At 37.2% G+C, this 25,667-nt stretch overlaps 1 protein-coding gene across 3 annotated transcripts in view; it reads left to right on the top strand.

Annotated features, from left to right (window-relative positions):
* The window catches only part of CTNNA2 (catenin alpha 2), a gene marked incomplete at both ends in the record, with an annotated part of 1,045,594 nt that overhangs the window by 92,737 nt on the left and 927,190 nt on the right, over positions 1–25,667 (top strand). For all 3 annotated transcript variants that reach the window (XM_079721197.1, XM_079721198.1, XM_079721199.1), the window contains one exon: positions 9,079–9,274. In XM_079721197.1, the coding sequence (XP_079577323.1) occupies positions 9,079–9,274 (196 nt within the window). The remainder of the gene's footprint in view (positions 1–9,078; positions 9,275–25,667) is intronic.

Genomic DNA, 25,667 nt, shown 5'->3' on the forward strand with positions numbered 1-25,667 from the left:
ATGTCCATGAAATAAAATCAAAACCGTTTCTAAGGAGAGGTTCCAATATTTTTGGTACTAAAATCATTCAAAAATTTCTCAGTATTATGTGAAGAATGATTATCTTATCTATAACTTTAGAGTGTACACAGTGAGCTTTCTAAAACCCTTTGTGGTAGTATCCTCCGTTGAAGTAAGTGATATTGCACTAAGGCAGTAGAAACATTTGCACCAGTGTCCAGGATAATACCATTTCTCTCTTTGCTTATGTGTTTTAAGTTGAGCTATTATAATAGGTGGAGAGAGACGTGGACTGCACTTCCTTCAAGCAAAACTAAATGTTGTTTCTCTCAGACAAGATTTTGGATGACAGTAAATCTAGACCACACTCCCTGGAGGTTACAAGAAATTGAGCTCCTAATGCTGCTACTTAAATATGAAACAGCAGGCTTAATAGAGAGTGGAAAATGTTAGTTTAACATCCTATAAGGAAAATTGGGTTTCTTCTGAAGAACAAGTGCTTAAGGAGAAGGCCAAATTTTTTTTTTTAAATAAATTTATTTATTTATTTTTGGCTGTGTTGGGTCTTCGTTGCTGCGCACAGGCTTTCTCTAGTTGCGGCGAGTGAGGTCTACTCTTCATTGCGGCATGCAGGCTTATCATTGTGGTGGCTTCTTTTGTTGTGGAGCACGGGGTCTAGGCGTGCAGGCTTCAGTAGCTGTGGCACTTGGGCTCAGTAGTTGTGGCTTACGGGCTCTAGAGCACAGGCTCAGTAGTTGTGGCACATGGGCGTAGTTGCTCTGCTGCATGTGGAATCTTCCTGGACCAGGGCTTGAACCCATGTCTCCTGCATTAGCAGCGGGATTCTTAACCACTGCGCCACCAGGGAAGTCCCGAGAAGGCCACCTTATTTCATTTTGGCTTATAGACACTAGTGAGATTCTTGTTAGGAAATAAGTTTGAACCACTTCTAATCTAAAGATGAATGGATCATCCAGGGCCCAACTGATCCACTCTGTAAATTGTAACCACAGAAAGTTTAGCCTAGAAAAAATTTGATATAGTTATAACTGGCTATTCATAGAAATTTAATATAGTCAAAACTGGCCGGCCATAGAAATTCCTCAAACCTAATCACAGAATGTCTGTTTTAGGGTGAATTTTGGGAATCTACTTTTTGGTGTTAACAGATCTTCCTTGACTTAGAATGAGGTCAAGTCCTGATAAAACCATCGAAAGTTGAAAATATCGTAGGGCAAATTCATTAATCCACCTAACCTACTGAACATAGCTTGGTATAGCTTACCTTAAATGTGCTTAGACCACAGCTTACAGTTGGGCAAAGTCATCTAACACAAAGCTTATTTTAATTTATTCTTTAAATAAAAAAACATTATTTTATATTGGACTATAGTTGATTTACAATGTTTTAGTTTCAGGTGTACAGCATAGTGATTCAGTTATAAATATACCTACTGTACAGCACAGGGAACTCAGCTCAATATTCTGTAATAACCTAAGTGGGAAAAGAATTTGAAAAAGAATAGATATATGTATATGGATAACTGAAACCTATTTTAAATAGAGTGTTGAATACCTAATGTAATTTATTGAATACTGTACTGAAAGTGAAAAACAGAATAGTTGTGTGAGCACAGAATGGTTATTACTGTGTGGTTGTTTCCCCTCGGGACCATGGGATGGTGGGTTGACTGGGAGCTGAGGCTGACCCTGCCTGGCATCATGAGAGAGTATCGTGGCACATATTGCTAGCCCAGGAAAAGATCAAAAATCAAAATTCGAAGTATGTTTTTTACTGAATGAATATCGCTTTCTCACCATTGTAAAGCTGAAAAATCAGTAAGTCAAACCATGACAAGTCAGAGACCATCTGTATACTCTTCAAGATAAAGTATTTGGAAAAAGTATACCAAAGCAACTGAGTGGGAAGGCTTGCCTTGTGGGCCTATTTAAAAATTGCAGGCTAGTCTAATAATGTTAAATGGGAAACATTATTTATAGGCTTTCTTTCTAGCATTAATTAACTAGTAGAAGTTCAGCTCTGCTTTAGATATAATAAAACCTTACCTTCAAAGTTTAAGAATGCATGCTTCCAGGACTCTGTATCAATGAACATACATACTAATCTACACTGTCAATATCAAATAAGTGGGAAGAAATTTTTCAAAGACAAAGAGACCAGAATTATTCTTTATTTTATCCCTCTTTAAATTACTAGTGCCTCGTTATAAAAGATTATCATTTCTAATTCTGACTTTTGAAGTTGTGGAAGCATCAGTAACTGCGGTTCTTGTAATTTACTTCTTTTTGTCTAAAACGGGATGTGGAGTTGTGTTTGGGAAGAAAAGATCAGTTCAATATGAAATTCTATTGCAATAGTTTCTATGACATGGAAGTTTTACTTTAGTTATTAGTGAGACTACCATAAGTCTGTATTATCACCTCCTTTTGCTCGAGCACTAATGTCACTGTGCTGATCTTCTTTTCTCTCCAAAATGCACAATATACATACACCTTATATGTCCTGGAGATTCTGTGCTAGGAAATAACTTATAATGGACTGTACCACAAGGTGAGCGTATATCATTTTATATACTTTTTTTTTTTTTTTTTTTTTTTTTTGCGGTATGCGGGCCTCTCACTCTTGTGGCCTCTCCCGTTGCGGAGCACAGGCTCCGGACGTGCAGGCTCAGCGGCCATGGCTCACGGGCCCAGCCACTCCACGGCATGTGGGATCTTCCCGGACCGGGGCACAAACCCGTGTCCCCTGCATCGGCAGGCGGACTCTCAACCACTGCGCCACCAGGGAAGCCCTCATTTTATATACTTTATAAGGAAAATTACAAGCCATATTTGTGCCTACTGTATAATTGCAAAAAGAATAGATTAGGTAATCAAGGAGTGATTCAAGGAAGACCTCATTTTGACTCATTACTTGGCAGTTGTTTTTCTGACTTGGCACTGCTCAAAACCGGACAAGATTTCTCCTAGAGGCTTCATGTTATCAAATATACTACCATTTGAGCATTTTAACTCCCTTAAAGAGTTTTCCTCGTTAAGGATTTTTGCATTTATCTTCAGTTGCTCCTGGAATAAATAACTTGTTTTTGATAATGTTGTTTTCAAATATTCACCTCACAATGTTCTTGCTTTTTTTAAGCTATAACAGTAAGCAAAGCTCTCTGTTGTTTGCTGAGCAATTATGACAAATGAAATACTTTAGAGCAGTGCAACAGTAGAATTCATAAAGACTGACTACTCACATCTACAGAGTGCATGAATCTAGCAAAATGGTGCCTAAGTTATCATTTTTTATTTTCAGCTCTTGGTTCTCTTTTATTGGTTTTCTGGAGAGCTCAAATAATGGCTTGATTCATAGCATTCACATCTGTTTACTCTTACTTTTCCAAGTTCCTTGTGATTGCCTAACAGAGGAAATTGCCTTTCAATCAATTCATCAACAAGTTGTTTTTGCAGACTCCTGATATGTCATGACACCTAAAATAAGAGGAAGGGTTTACCTTTAGAAGTCATTGCTTTATCTCTCTCACTTTCTTTTGCTTCAGCTAGACTGCTGTTTCTGAAAGTAAAGTCAATAAGCCATACACAGCCTAATTTCATGCGATGCATGTGAAATACACTAGCTGAGACCTACATGAGCAGGAGCAGTATAAGATCTAGGAATTTGCCGTCTAACAAGCATCTAAGTGATTCTAAGGTATGATAAAGTCTGGGGCTTCCCTGGTGGCACAGTGGTTGAGAGTCTGCCTGCCAATTCAGGGGACACGGGTTCGTGCCCTGGTCCGGGAGGATCCCACATGCCATGGAGCCGCTAGGCCCATGAGCCATGGCCGCTGAGCCTGCACGTCCGGAGCCTGTGCTCCGCAACGGGAGAGGCCACAGCAGTGAGAGGCCTGCATACTGCAAAAAATAAATAAATAAATAATGATAATAATAAGGTATGATAAAGTCTGAAAATCATTGTCCTAGAATTCAGTGCTTCTCTGATTTTAATGTGTATATGAATTACTTTGGGATCTTATTGAAAATACAGATTCTCTTTTAGTAGCTCTGGAGTGGGGCCTGAGAGTCTATATTTCTGACCAGCCCTGGGTGACAATGATATCTCCAGAGCTCCCTTTCAATCGAATGCCCTATGGAGCAGGCTTAGACAAACTACACTGTTGTTGGTTATGGGCAGATGTGACAGAGTTGCCAAGACAAAGTGCCTTGGTGCCCTCACTATTGCTTATTGTTTTGGAAGAAGTCTTCCATGTCTATTGAGTTTGTACATGCTGGAAGCAGAGAACTGATCAAGTTGAAGAGAAATGGTCAGATAAGTTGTCTTACAATAAAACACATTGCAAAAAGAAAAGAAAGGAATGAAATGGTGTTGCCTACTGCATTACTTGTCATTGTGTAAGAATGGAGGGTCTACTCTTAGGACATTAGATGATGAGTAGTCTATACCAGCCTGGGTCTCATAGTTTCATACTCAAATCACACAGTCAACTTATCTGAAAACTATATTTCCAATCCTCTTGCCATTGCTGAGGTTTTTTTATTGACCAGGGTCCATTGAGACCATCATTATGTCAGGGTTCTAGAACGATTGACCACTTATACTCTCATCTATGAGCTGCAGGATTTCTTCTCTTCTTTGATGAGAGGCAGAGACATTGAGGAAATATTTGAGATATGACTAGAGAAAATCAAGTATCCTGCTAAGCTAAGGTTGAGTTGCCTACAAAGAAGGGCCATGTTGAGGGTTTAGAGAGAAGTTGGCATAGCCAGTGAATCTGAATGATGTGATCAGAAGATCAGTTTAAAAGGGTGGTAGTGCAAAACAATAATTCAAAAAGATGCATGGACCCCTATGTTCATAACAGCACTATTTACAATAGCGAAAACATGGAAGCAACCTAAATGTCCATTAACAGATGAATCAATAAAGATGTGGTATGCATGTACAGTGGAATATTACTCAGCTATAAAAAAAAGAATGAAATAATGCCATTTGAAGCAACATGGATAGACCTAAAGATTATCATATTAAGTGAAATAAGTCAGAAAGAGAAAGACAAATACCATATGATATCATTTGTAAGTGGAATATAAAATATGACACAAATGAACTAATCTACCAAACAGAAACAGATTCACAGATATAGAGAACAGACTTGTAGTTGCCAAGGGAGTGGGGGAAGGAAGGATTGGGAGTTTGGGCTTAGCAGATGCAAACTAGTATATATAGAGAATGGAAAAACAGCAAGGTCCTACTGTATAGCACAGGGAACTAGATTTGATATCCTGTGATAAACCATAATGGAAAAGAATATGAAAAAGAATGTATGCATATGAATAACTGAATCTCTTTGCTGTACAGCAGAAATTAACACGACATTGTAAATCAACTATACTTTAATAAAATAAATTCAAAAAAAAAAGGATGGTGGTAGCAGCAAGTCTTTCCTTGTGTAGGAGGGAGGAAGATAAAGGTGGGTACAGAGACAAGTAAGCTTGATGACCCTCCTAAAAGCTACAGGGGTTTGGAGAAGGAAAAGATTATTGCTGAAAGAATTAGCCAGGAGATATTTCCAGGAGAAAGAAGAGGTGAGTCAATAGCACTAAATGTGATAGAGTAGTATGATAAGATAAAAGTAATTTGATTTTGGCAACTTATTAATTACTTTAGTGAGAGATCAGTTTAAGAGGACTCTGCTACAGGAGGTGTGAGGCTAAAAGCAGAATTTCAGTGGGCTGAGAAATGAATGGAAAGAGAACACAGACACTTTAACACATATGCTTCTCATTTTTTAAAAAAAAATGTTGGCAGTGGCTAATAAAAGCTAAACTACTTAACTTGGCTTTTAGAGCCTTTAAAAGTTTTACTCCACCGCATCTATCTAATCTTGTTTCCTATATCATTCATATACAGCCGCCCTCTCAAGTGAGAACGGTCTCCTTACTACCTAGAAAACATCATGCCCATTTTTACATGTCAATGTTCATGCTATTACTCCTAGCCTCTGTTGCTGGAACTTTATGTTTTCTATTTTTTTTTTCTTCTGCACAAAAGATGTGCTCACAAATTGTTAGAGAGGTAATGGGATTGTGTGGATCTTGAGTGACTCTTGCCTTGGGTGAAAGTTGATGTGGGGATTAGAGAGAGTGCCTGATTGGGGTAAGAGAAGGGGTACCATTCAACCAGGAATTTCTACAGAATAACCATCTCTTAAAAGGTTGCCAACAAGCTGCACTAGACCTTCAAAAGTCTGTAAGCCCAATCTACCCAAGACCTAGTCGCAGCCTGGATATCAGGCTTAGACACAGAGATCTGTAGTCTCCAGAGCTCATTGGTGTGTCTCTCTATTATTTAAATCAACTTTCATATTCTTCATTACAATTATAATTTTCTTCATACAACATTCTATATTTTGTGTTATGGTTATCTCTGAGAATATCAATTTATGGCTATTGTGAATAGGATATTTTAAACTAGATTTTTCATTGGTAATGCTCTTCTATTAGGTTGTTATTGCTTATCTAGTATTTAACCACTAATAGTTCTAATAGTTTGTCTTTTAATTCTTTTTTAGTTTCTCGATACATTCATATTCTCTATAAGTAATGACAATTTAATGTGTCTACTTTCTAATGTTTATATATCTTCTTTCTTTTTTCTTATCTAATTTATTGACTTTGTCCTTCAACAAAGCACTGAATAGCAATAGGGAGAGTTAACAATTATTTCTTTACTCTAGACTGATTAAGACATGAGCATTTATGGAGCCTCATAATTTTCCTTCTATTCTTCTATCTTGTATCCCTTTACATTCTTCCACATGTGAATAAATGAGAGCTCTTACTAAAAGAGGACTGAATTGATTTGCTTCATTTGAAAGTAATCACATTTTTCTAAGGAACTTCCTAGTAATGTTCTATGTTTATTTTTTCCCACATACTGACACTTCATACTGACTTGTTACTATGAGCATTACCTAAACTGTGCTTAATACATCAATGCACAATGAGACAACACAAAAATTGAAATCTGTTTGCCTTTGCAGAAGGTGAACCAGAATATAATCATTTAGCTCTTTTGGTATTAATAGATTCACTGTCAGCTTCCACTCCCCAAAACTGCCAATATGCCTAACATTAATGGCTTCCAACTCCATCCATTTTTTCTAATTTGAGAAGACTGAAAAGTTAGATCACAGAACTTCTCAAAATTATATATAAAATGAGAACAAATCAGATATCAGTGAGAATAGGAATATTTTCCTCCAATAAAGAGCCTAGCCTAAATAGAGAAATTATGCACAGTGTAATGAATTAGACAACCATATTGTACTGTAATTATGTAAAGGGATAGAGGTGCCAATTATCACTACAATGGCAATCATATTACAACATATACATGTATTAACACACTATATACATGTATCAAATTAGCATGTTGTACACCTTAACCTTATACAATGTTATATGGCAAATACATTTGATTAAAAAATAAAAATAAATACGAATAAAAGATTTTTGAGATGTCTGTTGTGTTTACTTAGGGAGCATAAGAACTCGTTTCCAGGTAGCGGCTCTTTGGAGAGTTGGGGTTCCTGGAAGAGAGCTATGTTAATGTGCTAGAGTAAACCGTCTTTAAGGAGAACATTCTTGTACCTCCAAAAAGTAACTTTGGAGACAGGCTGTCTTTCTTCTGATGGTTGCCTCTGTGGGTGGAACTGAAAAGACTGCAAGGTGTTACTGACTGCATACGTATTTTACAGCTAACTAGCGTTTTCTGACAGGCTTATTCTTAATGACTTTATCTTTCTTTTTTTTTTATCTAGTGTTTGTACTTAAGTGTTCTTACAGAGTCCTTCTTTAATTCACTGTGTCTAATTATTAACATTCAAAAGAAAGCTGAATATGACAGCTCCCAATGCTGTATTAACCACTTCTGAAGTAATGGTTCTGCTACATTCATCATCTTGGTTCACATTTATTCAACACTTTTCTTCTGATATTATCTCTTGCCCTGTAAACTGACTGGACATTAATTGTGACTTTGCCTAATAACTGCTTGCTCTCGGATTTGGAGTAAATTGTAGAGACTATAGCATTTAGAACTTTTCTGTGGACGAGCTTTCTTGATAACCTCCAATAAAGGCTTTAGTTTGCTAATCAGGACACACATCAGTGCAAATAAACCACAGCATCCACATTCTTATGAAGCTGATAAAAAAAATGCAGAGGTGTAGATGACTAGCTGAATAGAATATGGAACAGTTGCATTCATTTCCCTCCCAGACTTCTCACTGGCAGAAAATAAAGCTTCAGAAGTCTACAGGAGATAAGTTGTTTAAAATATATTAAAAGCTTTGTTAGCAAATTAAATAGCTCTAGGCAGAGTGCTAAAAGAAGTTTGGCAGGTGAGATATTGTATCCAAATTATGATACTTAGAAAAGGAGTGATAATGCATATCTAATTTCAATTCTGGAAATTTTAGCAGGTTAACCAAATGTTGAGACTGAATCATTCGGTCTCTTTGGATCAAATTTACCATTTTGTTTTTATAAGATGAAATCAGAAATAACAAGGCTCTTCAAAAGTCCTTGGTAAGTGACACATAAATAATGCATATTGATAGCCCACCATTAATTAACTACTCATGCACCTCTGCCCTGACTTTTGGGCTCAGGTATTGGTTCTTCTGATTCAAAGCTCAAAGACGACTCTACATTTTATTTTATTTTATTTCCTCCCTGAACCTGGGTATTCCAACCAGTGCTAAATTTGTCAATCTGTGAAAGCACCCCCTCCAGTGGATTGGAAACTTTGAGTTTCTGGCAAATCTGCTTTTCTTCCTTATTCACATGCTTTTTTCTTCTACAGGAAATAAATTGCTGTTAAGTTATATGCTAAACCATATAATTCCGCATTTTCCTTAAGATAAGGCTATGTGATGTGTATTCATGACTTAATAAGCAAAAGATATTTTAAAATTATGAGATGATAATATGCTATTTCTAGACAGTTATGCAGAGTAATTTTACAGTTGTTCTTTTGTATTTAAGGTGACGACCCTTGTCAACACAAGCAACAAAGGCCCATCTGGTAAAAAGAAAGGGAGGTCAAAGAAAGCCCATGTACTGGCTGCATCTGTAGAGCAAGCCACTCAGAACTTTCTGGAAAAGGGTGAACAGATCGCTAAGGAGAGTCAAGATCTCAAAGAAGAATTGGTTGCTGCTGTTGAGGATGTACGCAAACAAGGTAAGCAGAATAATATTATTCTAGAGGGATGTATATTGATGTGTAAACAGTGGATTTTTCTCTAGAAAAATAAGACTACTCAAAAGAGTAATCTTATTTTTTTCCTGTCTACACTTCTTATTTTTAATTTTGCTGGAATTAGGTGCATAGACAGGTAGAGTTTTTTTTGTTGTTGTAGCAGTATACCACAGCTGGAGACACTCCATGTCTGCTGTTGCTTGAAAATCTTCAACTTGTTTTCTCCTGAAGATGAAACCAGACTCCTGTGTCAAACTCAGGCTTTAGGGAGGATAGGATGAGAAGACTGTACATTTATAGAGTCACTGAAAATTCAAGATTTTAAGGATGAAGGGAAGAGAAGAATGTCGTGTAATAAAATTATTTTTTCTTTGTATGACTTCCAAATTTGTATTTTCAGTTCACAGCTTTCCTCAAAAATCTCTCTCTCTGGTTAGCTAGCTTCCGACTGATCAATTATATAGCTAGCAAAATATCTATAATGCTATCAATATTTATTCAGCATATTTAAAAAATTTTAATTGTGGTGAAATACATATAACATAAAATATATCATCTTAATCATTTTAAGTGTAGAGTTTAGTCATGTAAAGTATATTCACATGGTTGAGTAGTCCATCTGCAGAACTCTTGTAAAACTGAAATTCTATACCTGTGAAACAACCCCCAATTTCGCCTTCCCTCTAGCTCCTGGCAACCATTATTTGACTTTCTTTTTCTATGCGTTTTACTACTCTAGATGCCTTATATAAGTGGAATCATATAACGTGTGTCTTTTTGTAACTGGCCTATTTCGCTTAGCATAATGTCCTCCAGGTTTATCCATGTTGTAGTATGTGTCAAAATGTCCTTCCTTTTTAGGGCTATATAATATTCTATCATATATTTATATGGTATTTTCTTTATCCATTCATCCATTGATGGACATTTGTGTCCCTTTCACCTTTTGGCTATTGTGAATAATCCTGCTATGAACACGTGTATATAAATAATCTCTTCATTACCTTGCTTTCAGTTCTTTTGGATTTACACCCAGAGGTGGTATTGATGGATCCTATGGTAGTTCTATTTTTAATTCTTTGAGAAACCTCCAGATTGTTTTCCATAGCAGCTGTACCATTTTACACTTCCACTAACAGTGAACAAGGGTTCCAGTTTCTCCACATCCTTGACAATGCTTGTTATTTTCTATTTTTTTTTTTTTTTGGTAGTCATCATAATGGGTGTGAGGTAATACTGTGGTTTTGATTTGCATTTCTCTAATGATTAGTTATACTGAGCATCATTTCATATGCTTATTGGCCATATTTATATCTTCCTTGGAGAAATGTTTATTTAAGCCTTTTGCCTATTCTTCACTCAGGTTATTTATTCTATTACTGTTGTTATTGTAGTTAAGAGTTCTAGGTATTGACCCCTTATCAGATATTGTTTTGCAAATGTTTTCTCCCATTCTGTAGGCTACTTTTTCACTCTGTTGATTGTGTCCTTTGATGCGCAGAAGTTTTTAATTTTGATGTAGTCTTGTTCAGCGGCTTTAGTTGAAAATTCTAAGACACCATGAAATTAGAACAGGCACCTACCCCCAGCCTGGCCTGTGTCCTCCGTTTCCTATCTAATGAATGCCACACATACATATCCAATTGCAGAAATATCGGTATCATTCTTGTTACTTCCGTCTCCTTCCAAATACAGTTTATTACAAGACCCATAGATTTTAACTCCTAAATATCTCTTAAATTCACCCATTTCTGTTTTAGTTATTCAGAAGCACCATGTTTTACCTGTCCCGGGGCCTTTATACATGCTGTCTCCTCTCTCACAGTTAAGGATGACTCATTCTGCATATCCCAGCTCAAAGAACACTTTCCCAGGGAAACCTTCCCTGACTCTCCTGTCATACTTCTTCATGGATTTTTCCTTGTTACTTTCCACAGGATAATTTAATTTTTGTGAGGTGACTTCATTGATAACTTTCTTCTCTGCCACACTAGAAATTAATGAAGATAGAGAACACACTCTGCCTCTTTTGCGGTCATTGATTTGCAATGCTTATCTCTCATCAGACTTCAATAAATATTTGTTGAATGAATGAAGGAATAGATGAATGAGTGTTCTATCCCCTTTCTTCTTGCCAACCAACCACTTTTTAAATTCGCAGATGGATATTTGGCCCCTGGAAATAACAACCCTTCTTCACACTGCCATCTTCTTCCCCCTAAAAGTGAATTTTATTTACATTACACTCATGTAAATTGTTATTTTAATTTGAAGTGTTAAATTTTACATATTTCATCTCATGTGGATGGAGTATATTTGTGTATGCGTTTTAGCAACATGATAGCTTCCAAGTTTCCAAGTGCTATTGAAAACTGGTACTGCTTCTGAATTGCAGATGGACACGTGTTCATGCATCTGTAGCCTGGCTAGTTTTTTTTTTTTTTTTTTTTTTTCTTTTTTTGGCTGACTGATAGATAATACATTTCACACATTAAAATGTACAATTTGATAAGTTTTAACAGGTGTGTGCACCATGAAACCATCACCACCATCAATATAGTCAACCTCTCCCTAGTACTGAGGGTTTTTATTAACTGGTCTCTAGGCCATTTTCTCAAAGACTTATCTGTTATCAGACAAGTCACATTTTCTCATTTAGTTTCCTCAGCAACCTCCTAGCTCTCCCTTATCTTTTCCTTAGAAGTTAGTTTTCACACCTTCTGTAGAAATTATTTTTAGATTTCTCAAAGCTTGTATGAAATGGTGTTTTGTGGACATAATATTATAACCAACATAGTTCTTGGCCAGACTGTTCTAGGAATATTAGAGTGAGATATTATAAAGATGTTAATTTAGGACAGCTTATCATGGTTGTTATTCTAGAGGATATTTTAAATTTTCATTATGTTACCCATTTCTTGTTACAGAAAAATTAAGCATAAGAAATGATGCTTATGTGTTGCCTGTTTAAAACCTAACTGCCACATGTCCTTTTCTGAACAGGGTCAAATTCAAGGAAACGTTGTTATATTTGCCCAGTAACAAATTTTATTGGCAGAAGCCTTTGACATTCTCTTGTGTTTCTCTCATCTTCAAATACCTCTCAGTCTCAAATACACTTCAGATGTCTGTGCTACTTCTCCCTGAGAACAAGGTCCTCACACCCACCTTCCAGTTTTGTACCCACAGGCTCTCTTTTCTGCTTTCTGTCCCAACTCGGTTATTTGTTGTGTAATAGCTGTAGCCTGTCTGGCTTTGCCCAAATTTTCTATTTGCCCATTACCCAGATATTATTTGTAAGTGAGAGGCTGAGTTGACTTTAAGAGAGAGATGGGGAGAAAGGAACTTGGGAGAGTAAGTGAGGACTAAGGCAGGTGTGTATTTAGAAAGTTTGAAACATAGTATCTTTCCTTCCATCATAGAAATCTACTTTCTAATACATAAGATGATATTCAGAAATTATGAAAACTGACATTTAGAAACAGTTTCCTCCTTTAAAGTGGCTCTAGCATCCACACATGCTTACTTATTAAATGATGTATACTTTCACAATTAAATCTATTAGATATCTTTTACTATTGAGTTGTTTTTGCTTTTTTAGATCAAATGGCCAAAAGTATTGCCACTTAAAAATTTTAATTAATTAATTAATTTATTTATTTATTTTTGGCTGCATTGGGTCTTGGTTGCTGTGTGCAAGTTTTCTCTAGTTGCGGTGAGCGGGGGCTACTCTTCGTTGCAGTGCATGAGCTTCTCATTGCGGAGGCTTCTTTTGTTGCAGAGCACAGGCTCTAGTCATGCAGGCTTCAGTAGTTGTCGCTCCGTGGGCTCTAGAGCGCAGGGGCTTAGTTGCTGTACAGCATGTGGGATCTTCCTGGACCAGGGCTCGAACCCATGTCCCCTGCATTTTCAAGTGGATTCTTAACCACTGTGCCACCAGGGACATCCCAGGATTGCCACTTTTAAAATAAAAATTTCAGCCTGAGTAAATGCCTGAAGTTTTAGTATTGTACATATCCATTTTCAGATTTTTAATATAGAACGATTTATTGTTCTTTTGAAGTTTCACAACATTCATGATTATAAGTACTTTAATCTGGCAAGATTATATATGAAATTATCTATTTAACTATGTCATTATTGTATCTCATAGGGTTAAACTTAGTGTTGTTTGAATTTCTTTATCATTTAAAAAATATATATTTAATCCTAGGCTGCATGTCAGGTTTTTTAAAGTTCTCAGTATGAGTGATGACGATATCATTTTTTTTTTTTTTTTTTTTTTTTTTTTTGCAATACGCGGGCCTCTCACTGCTGTGGCCTCCCCCCGTTGCGGAGCACAGGCTCCAGACGCGCAGGCCCATTGGCCATAGCTCACGGGCCCAGCCGCTCCGCGGCATGTGGGATCTTCCCGGACTGGGGCACGAACCTGCGTCCCCTGCATCGGCAGGCAGACTCTCAAGCACTGCGCCAACAGGGAAGCCCAGGTGATGGTATCTTTACCCTAGAATATTTCAGTAGAAGATTTTACTGTACTCTAAGTTATAAACTGCAAAAAAAGGTATTTGAGCAGGTTTATGACAGCATTTCTATTAAAAACAAGTAACAAAATAAATTACCTAAATATATATAAAGAAGAGAAATCGTATTCAAAGCTTAGAACACTGATATTTTTGATTTAGATAAAGATGGGATATTTTAGACTTGGGTAAAGATGGTTGGTCTTTATGTAGTAAAGTACTACATGTATGTATATTGTCTTTATGTAGTAAAGTACTACATATATGTATATTGTCTTCTTAATTTAAGTTTAAACTTCATTAAGATAGGACCAATGATGTGTGTGGATTTCTTTCTGCTCTTAAAGGACCTGGCATGATACTGTAGCACATGGCAGGTGATATTCAAAGAGGTTTACATATGAAATTAGCAGAGCATTGGATGTTTGATTAATATATCTGACTTCCAGTGTTACTTTGGCCATTGACTATATGATTTAAGCTAAATCACTTAACCACTTTCAGCCTCAGTGTCTCCATTTTTCAAAAACAGACAATAATTGTTGTGTTTGCTTCATTAGGTTGTTTTACATAATGAAGTCACAAGGATTTTTGAGAAATTAAATTTTACATAAATGTCAGAGTAAATTTATTCATTATAATTTATGAAATTAATCTGTACTCCTTAAGAAAATAGCTTTCCTTCCTATTAATGATCAATCTTAGACCCAGGATCCTGGAGAGCTGAATCAGTGTCTAGCAGTCTCCTGAGGAGGATTGAATAGCTCAGTGTGGCTTAGAATTAGTGGTAGTTGTAAGTGGTCCCAGCAAACTATGATTGGATAGTTGTGCAGCCTGTGAACTCTACATAGAAAAACTGCTACTGGGGATTGCAGAGAGAGTTATTTGAATCAGGTCTTCATATTGAAGCTCTGGCCAGCTTTGGGACAAAGAATGCCAAAACATTTTTAATGTTTACCACCAAGCTCTCCCTGGATTGAAGACTCTAGTTTCTAAACTATGGGCTAATCTCTCGGTTCTCAAATTTTAGCAAATGTTAGAATCACCTGAGGAGATTTGGAAATTCTTGACATCTAGGCCTCGAGCCTTATCATTTAAGCCAGGAACTCTGGGGTGCAACCCAGGCATTGAGGTTTTTAAAACTCCCCAGGTGATTCCTTTGTGCAGCCGATTTGGAAAGGAATAGAGTAACTTGCTTCTTGCTCATCAGCACTACTTGGATGACTCATCAGTCTATGTTAGCTACTGGTTCACTTTAGTGAGCTGATAGTAATCAGTCATTTTATGAGATTTATGAGCTTGTAGTTTACATAGAGTTAGATAGGGAAGACTTATATAGCAGGGACAGCCTGATATTCTATATTAAGATGTTATGGATAGATATAATTCTATGCCAAATGACGTTTTACCATGCCTGACATTCTGTAGGCATTCAGGGAATATGTTGAGTATATAATATAACTATAATACAAGTATATAGTAGAACTAAATCTGTAGAACAGTGAAATATTTAATGTTGTAAAAGAAAGCCATGTAGTTGGAATTAGCAAGAAGGAAGTGATGTCTGAGGATTGTTTAAAAATTTGTGAGGGCTAGTGGGGTAAACATTTTGGATTTAAGCAATCTGATTTTAAAAGGCAAAGATATAAGAGTGGCATTGATAATTGGTGAATGGATATAGAAACCCTGATTTGATGAAAATGTTCATATTCAGGCGTAGTTAGAACTATGTGTAAAATGATGGAAGGGGACCAGATTAGGAAGTTCAGGAACTAGGTGACATGCAGACAACATGATGAAAGAGAGACAGGAAGGAAGGAAGTTAGAAGTTTGATTTTTACCCATTTAAGTGATGTTTTAGAGAGATTCATTTGGCAACTAAATGAAAAGTTGACTAAATCAGAGGAAAACTGAACTCAGATTGCTTAGGTATTATTGTAATATTGCAAAGAAAAAAAAAAAACCGAAACATGCTTTGAGGGTCTGGGATTGGGGTGATGGCCGTGGGAATAGAAATAAGCAACTAAATATTATAGACATTGCAAAATAGAATAAAAGGTTTGCCACTTGTTGAAAGGAAGAGACAAAAGTCAATATTTATTCTACGTTTTTGGCCTTAGACAACTTAATCGGGACATCTTCAGGGATGACAGGGGTGGGAAGGGAGGACCAATTTGATTTTAAACATTGATGGATGAGTGGAACTGCTTAGCAGATGGTTAATGCTATGGAAATGGAAGTTTGGGGAAACAGAAATTTGAAAGTTTTTGGAGTTGATAAATGAAGGTTTCAGAATCAGAGCTTTCTTTGAGTACTTACCAATAGATAGAGAAGAGAAGAGGTTTAATTTTGGAAGAAAATATGAGTTAAGGTTGAAAATGGGATAGACATGAATCAGAGAGGGAAGGCATGCCTTGAAATGTGACCAGGGAACAAAGATAGTACAGAATCCTGAAATCCAAGAGAATAGAATACTTTGCACAAAAAGACAGTGATCAATCCAGACTCTCGAATGTTGTTGCAATCATGTCAAACTCTTCTGAGATCATGGAGGATGATTAATGAGAAAACGCCTTAGATTTTGCTAGAAAGATGTCATTAATTCTATTTAAAGTACATTTTCAGGAAGCTGCAAGGACAATTGCTAGATAAAAAGATGCTGAAAGAACAGAGTAGATTGGTGAAGTAAAGAATGTAGGCAGGAAAGTTACCCATCCCCTTCTTTGGTCATCATTACACTATATACTGCACATATTTCTTTTTGCCCCTGAAGATAGTCTGAGACTCAAGTGAAGGACCACATGTTATTATTTTGTGTACCTCTGGAGACTGGCAGAGTGTCTGGCATACGTGAGTACTTAATGCATGATCTTGAAGATTTTCACAGACAAGCAAAGAGTATGATTGTTTCCTTGCTTGCTTGCTTATTTTGTTCAGCCCAAATCAGAAGTATCAGAGTCTGTATCAAGAGAGGGAGCCACTGGTGAGACGAATTGTGGATACAAAGGGACAAAATGCAGGTTGGTTGCATGAGGTGATGCAGACTTCTTTATCTGAAAAGCTAGTAGGGGATTTCCCTGGTGGCGCAGTGGTTAAGAATCTGCCTGCCAATGCAGGGCACACGGGGTCAAGCCCTGGTCCGGGAAGATCCCACATGCCACGGAGCAACTAAGCCCATGTGCCACACTGAGCCCATGTGACACAACTACTGAAGCCCGTGCACCTAGAGCCCATGCTCCGCAACAAGAGAAGCCACCACAATGAGAAGCCCGCTCACCTCAATGAAGAGTAGCCCCCGCTCACTACAACTAGAGAAAGCCCACGCACAGCCACGAAGACCCAATGCAGACAAAAATAAATAAGTAAATAAATAATTAATTAATTAAAAAAATAAAAATAAAAAGCTAATAGGGAAGAGAGGTATACCCAACAATGGGTTTTATAGAAAACATCAGAACGAAAGCAGATTGGATGAAATGATCTCAATTATTTTGAATAAAAGAGGAGATGTTTTAATGGACCATGGATATCTGATATTTGAACACTGCTGTAGATGCTTTTATATTTTTTTGTCTGTTACTGGCATCTGTGTGAATCTCTCACATGTTTCAAGGGATTTTCTTTATTGAATACAACTGACTGTTACTCCTTCCTTGGATGCAGTTAAAAAGGCCAATTTATAACAGGCTTAAATATCTAAGAATTTTTTAAATTTAATTTGTTTATTTGGTGTGTAACAATATCTGCTAGCAATGGAATGCTCACATATTGTCTTTGTGAATCTTCTTAGATTTGAAGTAGATCCAAAAGCTGTCATTTGAAAGATAGGCATTGTTTTTCATGTTTGCCCAATAAGCAGATTAATTTAATGGTGTAACACAGCAGTTGGTTCTGTGCTATTTCGTTATTATATTTCCATACCCTCTTAAGCCTTGGAGCAGTTGCTTGGGTTTTCAGTCTTCTGTCAACAGCCCACTCTCTGTCTGGGCAAGACAAATCAAAACAATTAAGATATGGCCCAGCCAATAAGATGTGTGCCAGGTCAGGGTGTAGAGAGAAATGTACATGGCCTTAACCCAACATTAAGAGGGATCTCATGGAGCAAAATGATAAGAGGTATAGATAAAAGTGGTACAGATAGATGAAAGAGGTAGCTTCTTCATGGAAACATTTCCTAAATCAAAGAGATGGTCAAACCTTTCACTGTTCATTCAAGCTTTTCTTTGTTTTGATACAATTTCAAATGTGGAGTGATATGGTTATATCAACTAGTTCCACTACTACTATTATTTTTTTACCCAATCAATATTTATTGAGTAACCGATGAACAGTGGGCAGAGACAGACAGAACAAGACTGAGAAAAAGTAACAGCGGGAGAGAGAAAGGTGTCCTCACATCTCTGAGGAGGAATAAATCTTTGCCCCTTGATGACCTGGTAGCTTTCTCCTTCCCCATCCGCTTTGGTACTGGGATGCAGTATTGGTGGAATGAGCTGTCCGACAGAAACTCCCATTTACATCAGCTGTGTGAATTCCCCAGCTGAGATCTAGTCAGAGGCCATTTCCCTGGACAAGAAGCTCCTAATTTCACACAGTTCTGCCTCTTTTCCTCCAGCCGCCCTATTAATATGTAAAGCAAAACTGTGGGGAAGAAGGAAGGGAGTGTCCTCTTTCCTACCCCACTTTCCACAGAAGTCAGTCTCTCTAAGGAGGAGCACTGCAGGTATTGCAACATCAGGATTCTGATGTTCCTCTGCTTGTCCTTTTTCTCAGGTATCCCTTGCTTTATGCCTCTACTCTTTGCATCCTGAATGCTTGAGTCTACTAGAGATATTGAACTTCCTTTTTCTGTACTGTGCGACAGCCTGACTACCCTTATATAGATGGTACTTTCCTGTATTGTGAATGTGGGGTCCTCTTGTCATGGGGTAATATTTCACTCCTGTATGGCTGGAGAGCTGGGGGAGCAGGTGCTTCCAATGAAGGGGTACACCTCCAGAGAAGAAGAGAATTCTAGGACAGAAAATGAGAATTTGAGAGGCAAAAACTAGATGAGAAAGAAAGAGAACTCATTTCTCATCACATGTCTCACTTCTTGGAGCCTGGACTTTGCTGAGTTGGATCCATTACTGTAAAAAAATAATATTATTCAAGTAATGTAATAGAGTGCATGTTTATTAGATCAAGTAAGGGCAGACCTTGAAGTTGGTATGGCGAGTGTCTCTGCAGTCTCAGACTGCAGCTGAGTCAGGGATCTGGTGATGCTTTGTTGTGTCCCCACACTGCTGTTCACCGTCCCTCCCATGACACCTGTTTCCCTCCTTTACAGAGGTTTCTTTCACAAGTGTTTCTCAGAGTGAAGTTCACAGACCACCTGGTTCAGAATTACCTGGGTGAGGTTGGGCAATGTCCATAAAAAATTGATATTCCTGGGCCTAGACACAAACCTAGATTCAGTATGTCTGGGGTAACACTGGGAATCTTTATTTCCACGTAGTACCCCAAATGAATCTTATGCTTCCAAAGTTTGAGAATCGTTAATAGACTAAACTTATTACATCTTTATATACATCATCTTTAACTAAAGTATTTATTTCCATTGAAAAGGATGCTATCCAGGAATAAGATAAATTTTCAGAAGCTTTGCTATCAGAAGTTAAAAAAATACAAAAAACCTAGAGATATATACAATGACAAAAATGATAAAAAGAGGTTTGATATGAAAGTATCATGAAGAAAAACATGCATAAATGTGAAAATGCCATACGCTTTAGGGTTCATCTTAATGCAGATTTTAACATTTGCAGTAGTTTTATCTATTGCATATTTTGTTAAATAAAATACACCAATGAGCCAAAGTTTGCACTAGTTGAGGGCCCACGAATATGCCACATCAACCTGGAGCCCTGTTTATGGCTCTTGTTGCAACATATTGGGAGATAATGGTAGACAATTCTTTCATCTCACCCCTCTTTCTGGAGACCTTGGGTTTTTAAAATGCTGTAATCTTTCAGCAAGAATAATAAACATAATAGCTTCCATTTATTGGTTGTTACTCCATTTGTAATAGACTTTGCATGTGTTCTCTTAACATTGTCGACTGAAAAAAATGCACAACGTGGAGGTTGTTAGTTAGATTTTATTTGGGGCAACATGAGAATTATAGCCTGGGAGACAGCCTCTTGGCTAGCTCTGAGGAACTGCTCCGAAGAAGTGGGGTGGTTGTGGTCGGCATATATGTGATTTTGGTGAAGGGGGAGACATGCGCTTAAGCGCACATTTTGGCAGAGGGTTGCTGCTAGTCACAAGAAGGTTGTTGCTCATCCATTAATGATTTTAGAGCTTTCCTAGATATGAGAGGATGCAAGAAATTGGGCTCATAAAATCTTTTCCTGAAAATATCTAACTATCTGAAGCGTGTTCTGCCAGTTTTTCCCAGAGCACAAGAGTGCCTCATTCCTGATCTATGCCTTGAACTCCTTTCAGGGTGTGTTTAAGGTCAGTGACTGCAGTGGCTAGAGACCTGATCCTTGTAGAGCCAGATGGTAAGAGACAATTTTTAGTTGGCAACATCATTCTGTTAGTCATTTCAAGTCCATACTGATGCTGAAAGAGCTCCATGTCCATTAATTGACTAATTCAACAAATATTTATTAAGTACCTATTAAGCACATGTACTATTTGTGGAGTCGGGCATATAAAATACAGAAGAAAGAAAACAGACATTCTCTGCCTATATTACATTCTGATAAGAGACAGACAATTAATACAAAAAAATTAAACAGGGTGATGATTTCAGGCTATAGAAGTGCAATTTAGACATGGAACCACCAAAAGCATGATAGATGAAAGATAAATTGATAAGTTGAACTTAAAATTGAGACCTTTTTCTCTGTGAAAGACAATGAAGAAAAATCATAAACTGGAAGAAAATATTTGTAAGTCACATATCTGATAAAGGACTTGTATCTAAAATATATAAAGAACTCTAAAAAATTCAACAATAAGAAAAGGAACCATCAGATTCAAAAATAGGCAAATGACCTGAAGATATACAGATGGCAAATAAACATTTGAAAAAAATGGTCAACATCATTTGTCATTAGGGAAATGCAAATTAAAACAAGAAAGAGACTTCACTGTATGCCTACTAGAGCCAATGAAATCCTCCAAATTAACAGTAACAAATGCTGGTGAGGATGCGGAACAATAGGAACTCTTGTACATTCAGATGCAGAATGAAGTAGCCATTTTGGAAGACAGCTTGGCGTTTTTTGTTTTTAATAAAAGTAAACATAGAATTACCATATAACCCATAAGTCTCAGTCCTAGGGATTTACCCTACTGATTTGAAAACTTGTGTCTCTACAAAAATCACCTAAACTTGTTGCATTAAAAAAAAAAAAAAAAGCTTTATTTTAGAATACTTTTAGATTTACTGAAAATTTGAAAAGGTAATATAGAAAATTTTCATAACTCCACACCCAGTTTCCCTATTATTAACGTCTAATATTATTATGGTACATTTGTAACAATTAATGAACCAATATTGATACATTATTAGTTGAGCTGAGCACAATAGTAAGAAACCATCATAACAAGCCCTTCTGTGTATGTGCTTAGCAAAATGGCAAGGACAAAATGCAGCGTGGATGCTAAAATATCCTTAAACTATTTGCAAAGAATGGTAAATTATACATCTGCAGGAATAAAATGGGAAATCTGGTTTCAAAGATTGCCAACTGAGGACTATTCCTTTTAATACCCTTTACTGAGGTCCACACTTGTCAACTTAAGGAAAACTGTTCTTACCTTTCACAGAAAAGACTTAAAGAGGGTTACAGGGATATACAAAACACAGTAAGAAAGAAAATAGAAATCCATGGAAAAGAAGAAAAAAACAATGTCAGAGACTAAAGAGGAGCCAGGCATGCTATTCATACGGATCCACCCTGGGATGCACCAGGTGTCAGGAAGGGGCATGGTGGCGGGTGTGAGGCAGTGAATCCAGAGTCAGATTCCAGTTCTTCAGTTTTCATGCTGCATTATCTGTGTGATGTGGGCAAGTTACTTATCCTCTCTGCCCCAGTGTTTGCATGAGTTAAGTGGGGCTATTCATACACACACTTCCCAGACTGCTGTGGAGAGCAGATGATGGGATGCATGTAAAGTGCTTAGCACCAGACCTAGCAGCTGCAGGCTCTAAAAGCCTGGTGGCTCTTGCCTTTATCATTATCATCATTGTTATGGTACTTGTTACAACTGAGCAGCAAATTGCGCTCTTATGCTTTATAACAGACCAGTTGTAAATGTAAAGTTTTATGATATTTTAATTATAAAATTGAAAACAATCTCTCAGGTAGATCACTCAATAACCTCCATTTCATTTGAATTTCACCTTGCTTTAAGATAAAATTAAACCAAACATCTGATCCCTACCAGGCATAAAAGGAAATATGCTACATTACCCCATAAAGAAAACTGGTTATCAAGCATTTTCTCCCTAATAGCTAAGTCTGTAATTCAATCAAAAATTCATTTGACGTAAACATCTTGAATAACAACGGGGTAAGATTGTGCAAAATGAAGCTGATTCACTGATGCATCCCTAATTATGATATATGCTAGCAACTTGATGCAACCCAGGCTGTCTTCATTAGCAGTGGACCCCTCTGAAACTGAGACCGGGTGAACAAGCTTTTGGAAAAGAAAATAAATGGGCAAGGCAAACAGCTTCTAAAGCCATGCTAAATTTTGCTAAGTGCATGCTAACATAAGGTCCTAGAAGACCGGCCCTCAGGAGTGACATACAGGCAATATGGAAAAATCAGACCTTACAATAAATTACGGAGATGCCATCCCAACATCTCAAAGCTAAGCAGAGAGAATCTTTATCATTATAAGCTAATAATGGACTTCCTGTTAAATTGGAGAGAAAAGGGCAGATAGGAAAGGCAGCAGATGAATGACTTCTTTTTAAATCAAGAGTCACTGCCTAATGCTGTTTACAAATCAAGAGTCACTGCTTAATGCTGTTTACCTGTATTCTTGTTCTCATGGGTCAAAAAAGAATGAAGAGCCACTTCTTCTTCTAAACCTACCCCTCCACTGGAGCTTTTGGCCCCCTTCTCCTGTCACCTTTTGGAAGACTCAACTTGGGTGATCTCATCCCACTCTGGAATTATCAGTTTCTTCCTTTCTACCAGAGCAGTTCAAACAGATGCACATGTGATAGGTTAAAACAAACAGAAAGCCTTACCTAACTGCAGACCACCTCCAACAACCCCATTTTTCTTACCCCACAGTTACTTTTCTTTTTATCATGCAATATAATAGATACAGAACCACATGAGGAATAACAAGAATACCAGTATGCTCTTTGCTTAAGAAATAAAACTTTGTCCATGGAGTGGAAGCTGCCTGCTTATTACCTCAATGTCTGTATATCCTTCCCTTCCTGCTCTCACTGCTCAGCTTGCCCAGGGAACCACACTCCTGAATGTGATGTCCATATTTTCCATGCATTTCTCCCATCATTTTATTATGAAAGTGTTCAGACATTGAACAGTTTTCCAGGGAATCCCCGCAAAACCGCTACCTACATCTGTCATTAACATTTTGCAGTACTTGCTCTATCACAAATCTATCTCCCATGAGTTTTTAAAATAAATGTGCTATGGGTGGTCTCTTTTTCACTCGCACCATTCTGGCTTTCAGACTGACCACTCTGTGGAACCTGCTGTGGTCAGAGTTACTGGGTTTAGCTGTCGGTCATATCTGGCCATTTCTCCCTACAGCTTTGCTCAGTCTCTCAATAGCATCACATGGAGTTGACAACCATGCTTCCCTCCTGGGCCACCCATATTTCTCATGGCTTTTGGCTTCACAGTGTCTCCTTTCCTCCACCTCCTTCTGGTTCCACATCTGCTTAAGAATCTAAATTTTGGAATGTGCCAGGGCTCAGGCCTGGACTTTCTTTCCTTCTCTGTCAGTCATCTCACTCTATATGCCAAAGACTCCAAAATCGTTTACCTCTGGGCCTCTGCTGAAGGTAAATCTGTGTAATACTGCTCTCACTCAAACCCAAATACACCTTCCTTTATTTTTTCCCCATTTAGTCATGGGACTAACAACTTAGTTATTTGAGTCAATAGCATTAGTTATACTTTATTCCTTCTTCCCTCACATCCAAGACCATAATTTAATTTTATTAGCCTAACTCCAAAATATACTCTACATCCATCCATTTTAAAATGGCAATATAGCATAGCTATAACATAAGTTATGTAACTAGACAACCTACATTTGAAACCTGACTCCAGCATTTACTAACTGTGTGATAAGTCACTTAATATCCCATAGGCCTCAGTTTAATCATCTGTATGTTGGGAATAACAGTAGTACCTATCTTTTGGGGTAGCTGTTAATATAGGCAGAGTACTTAACTCAGTGACTAACACATAGTAAGCTATGTGTTAAATTAGCTATAAATGCTAATTTAAAACACTTTTTCTGAAAGGCCTTTCCTAACCCCTCCATAGAGAACAAAGTAGAAAAAAATTTTTTTTTGTTGGGGAGGAACCTATAAGACAACTAAAAGAGAGGATAGGTTTATCAGTCAGATTCTCCAGAGAAACAGAACCAGTAGGCTATATATGTACATATATCAGGAGATTTATTTTAAGGAATTGGTTCCCGTGATTGTAGAAGCTAGCAAGTGGGGTAGGCTAGCAGGCTGGAAACTCAGACAGGAGTTAGTGCTGCAGTCTTGAGGCAGAATATCTTCCCCTTCAGCAGTTCTCTGTGTTTGCTTTTAAGGCCTTCCAACTGATTGGATGAGGTCCACCCACATTATCAAGGGTAATCTTCTTTACTTAAACTGATAAAAGGGGCTCATGTATGTGTGGGTCTGTTTCTGTGCTCTCTGTTCTGTTCCATTGGTCTACCTGTCTGTCTTTTCACCAGTATTGGACTGTCTTGATTACTGTGGCCTTGTAAGTCTTTAAATTAGGTAGGGAAAGTTCTGCAACTTTGTTCTTCTCTATTAAAATTACTTTGGATATTCTAGATCCTTTGAATTTTATATAAATTTTAGAATCAGCTGGTTATCTATTTATTTAAGCCTGCAGAAATTTTTATTGGGATTGCTTTGAGTCTGTAGATCAATTTAATGATAATAACTATATTAACAGAGTCTTTGAACTTATGAACATGGTATACACTTCCATTTATTGAGATCTTGTTAAATTCTCTCAGCAATGTTTTGTAGTTGTCATTGTTGGAGTCTTGGACATATATTGATGGATTTATTCCTAGGTATTTTATGTTTTTGTTGCTACTTTGAATGGGATTTAAAAAATGTAGCTTCCCAATTGTTTGCTGCTGCTGTATGGGGGATGCAGTTGATTTTTCTGTGTTGACCTTGTATCCTATGACATTGCTAGATTCGTTTATTTGTTCTAGTAACTGATTGTAGACTTTCTGCAGCTTTCTACTTATGCATTCATGTCACCTGCAAATAGTGTTTCTTGTAAAGAAAAGCACAAAAACAAGTCCTGCGAAGTTTTTCCTCTGTAAATTTCTATTTCTGCAATTCCATGCTCTATTTCTTAGAAGTGAGTCACCTAGTCCAGCTCATAGTCAGTAGAAGGGGAATTAAGCTTCATCTCTTGGAGGAAGAAGTAGCAAAGAATTTGTGAGTATATGTTTAAAAATAAACAGCCATAAATATTAATTAAAATTTGGAGGTGAGGTACTTTGAAGCTACGCAAATATCCTGTTTTTCCTTAAAGTTTACCCATTAAATTTAACATTCATCAGTGGATCTTACCTGCAGGAAATTACTACTTTCGTGT

Source organism: Hyperoodon ampullatus, assembly GCF_949752795.1.
Source record: "Hyperoodon ampullatus genome assembly, chromosome: 15".
In the NCBI taxonomy this organism is placed as follows: domain Eukaryota; kingdom Metazoa; phylum Chordata; class Mammalia; order Artiodactyla; family Ziphiidae; genus Hyperoodon; species Hyperoodon ampullatus.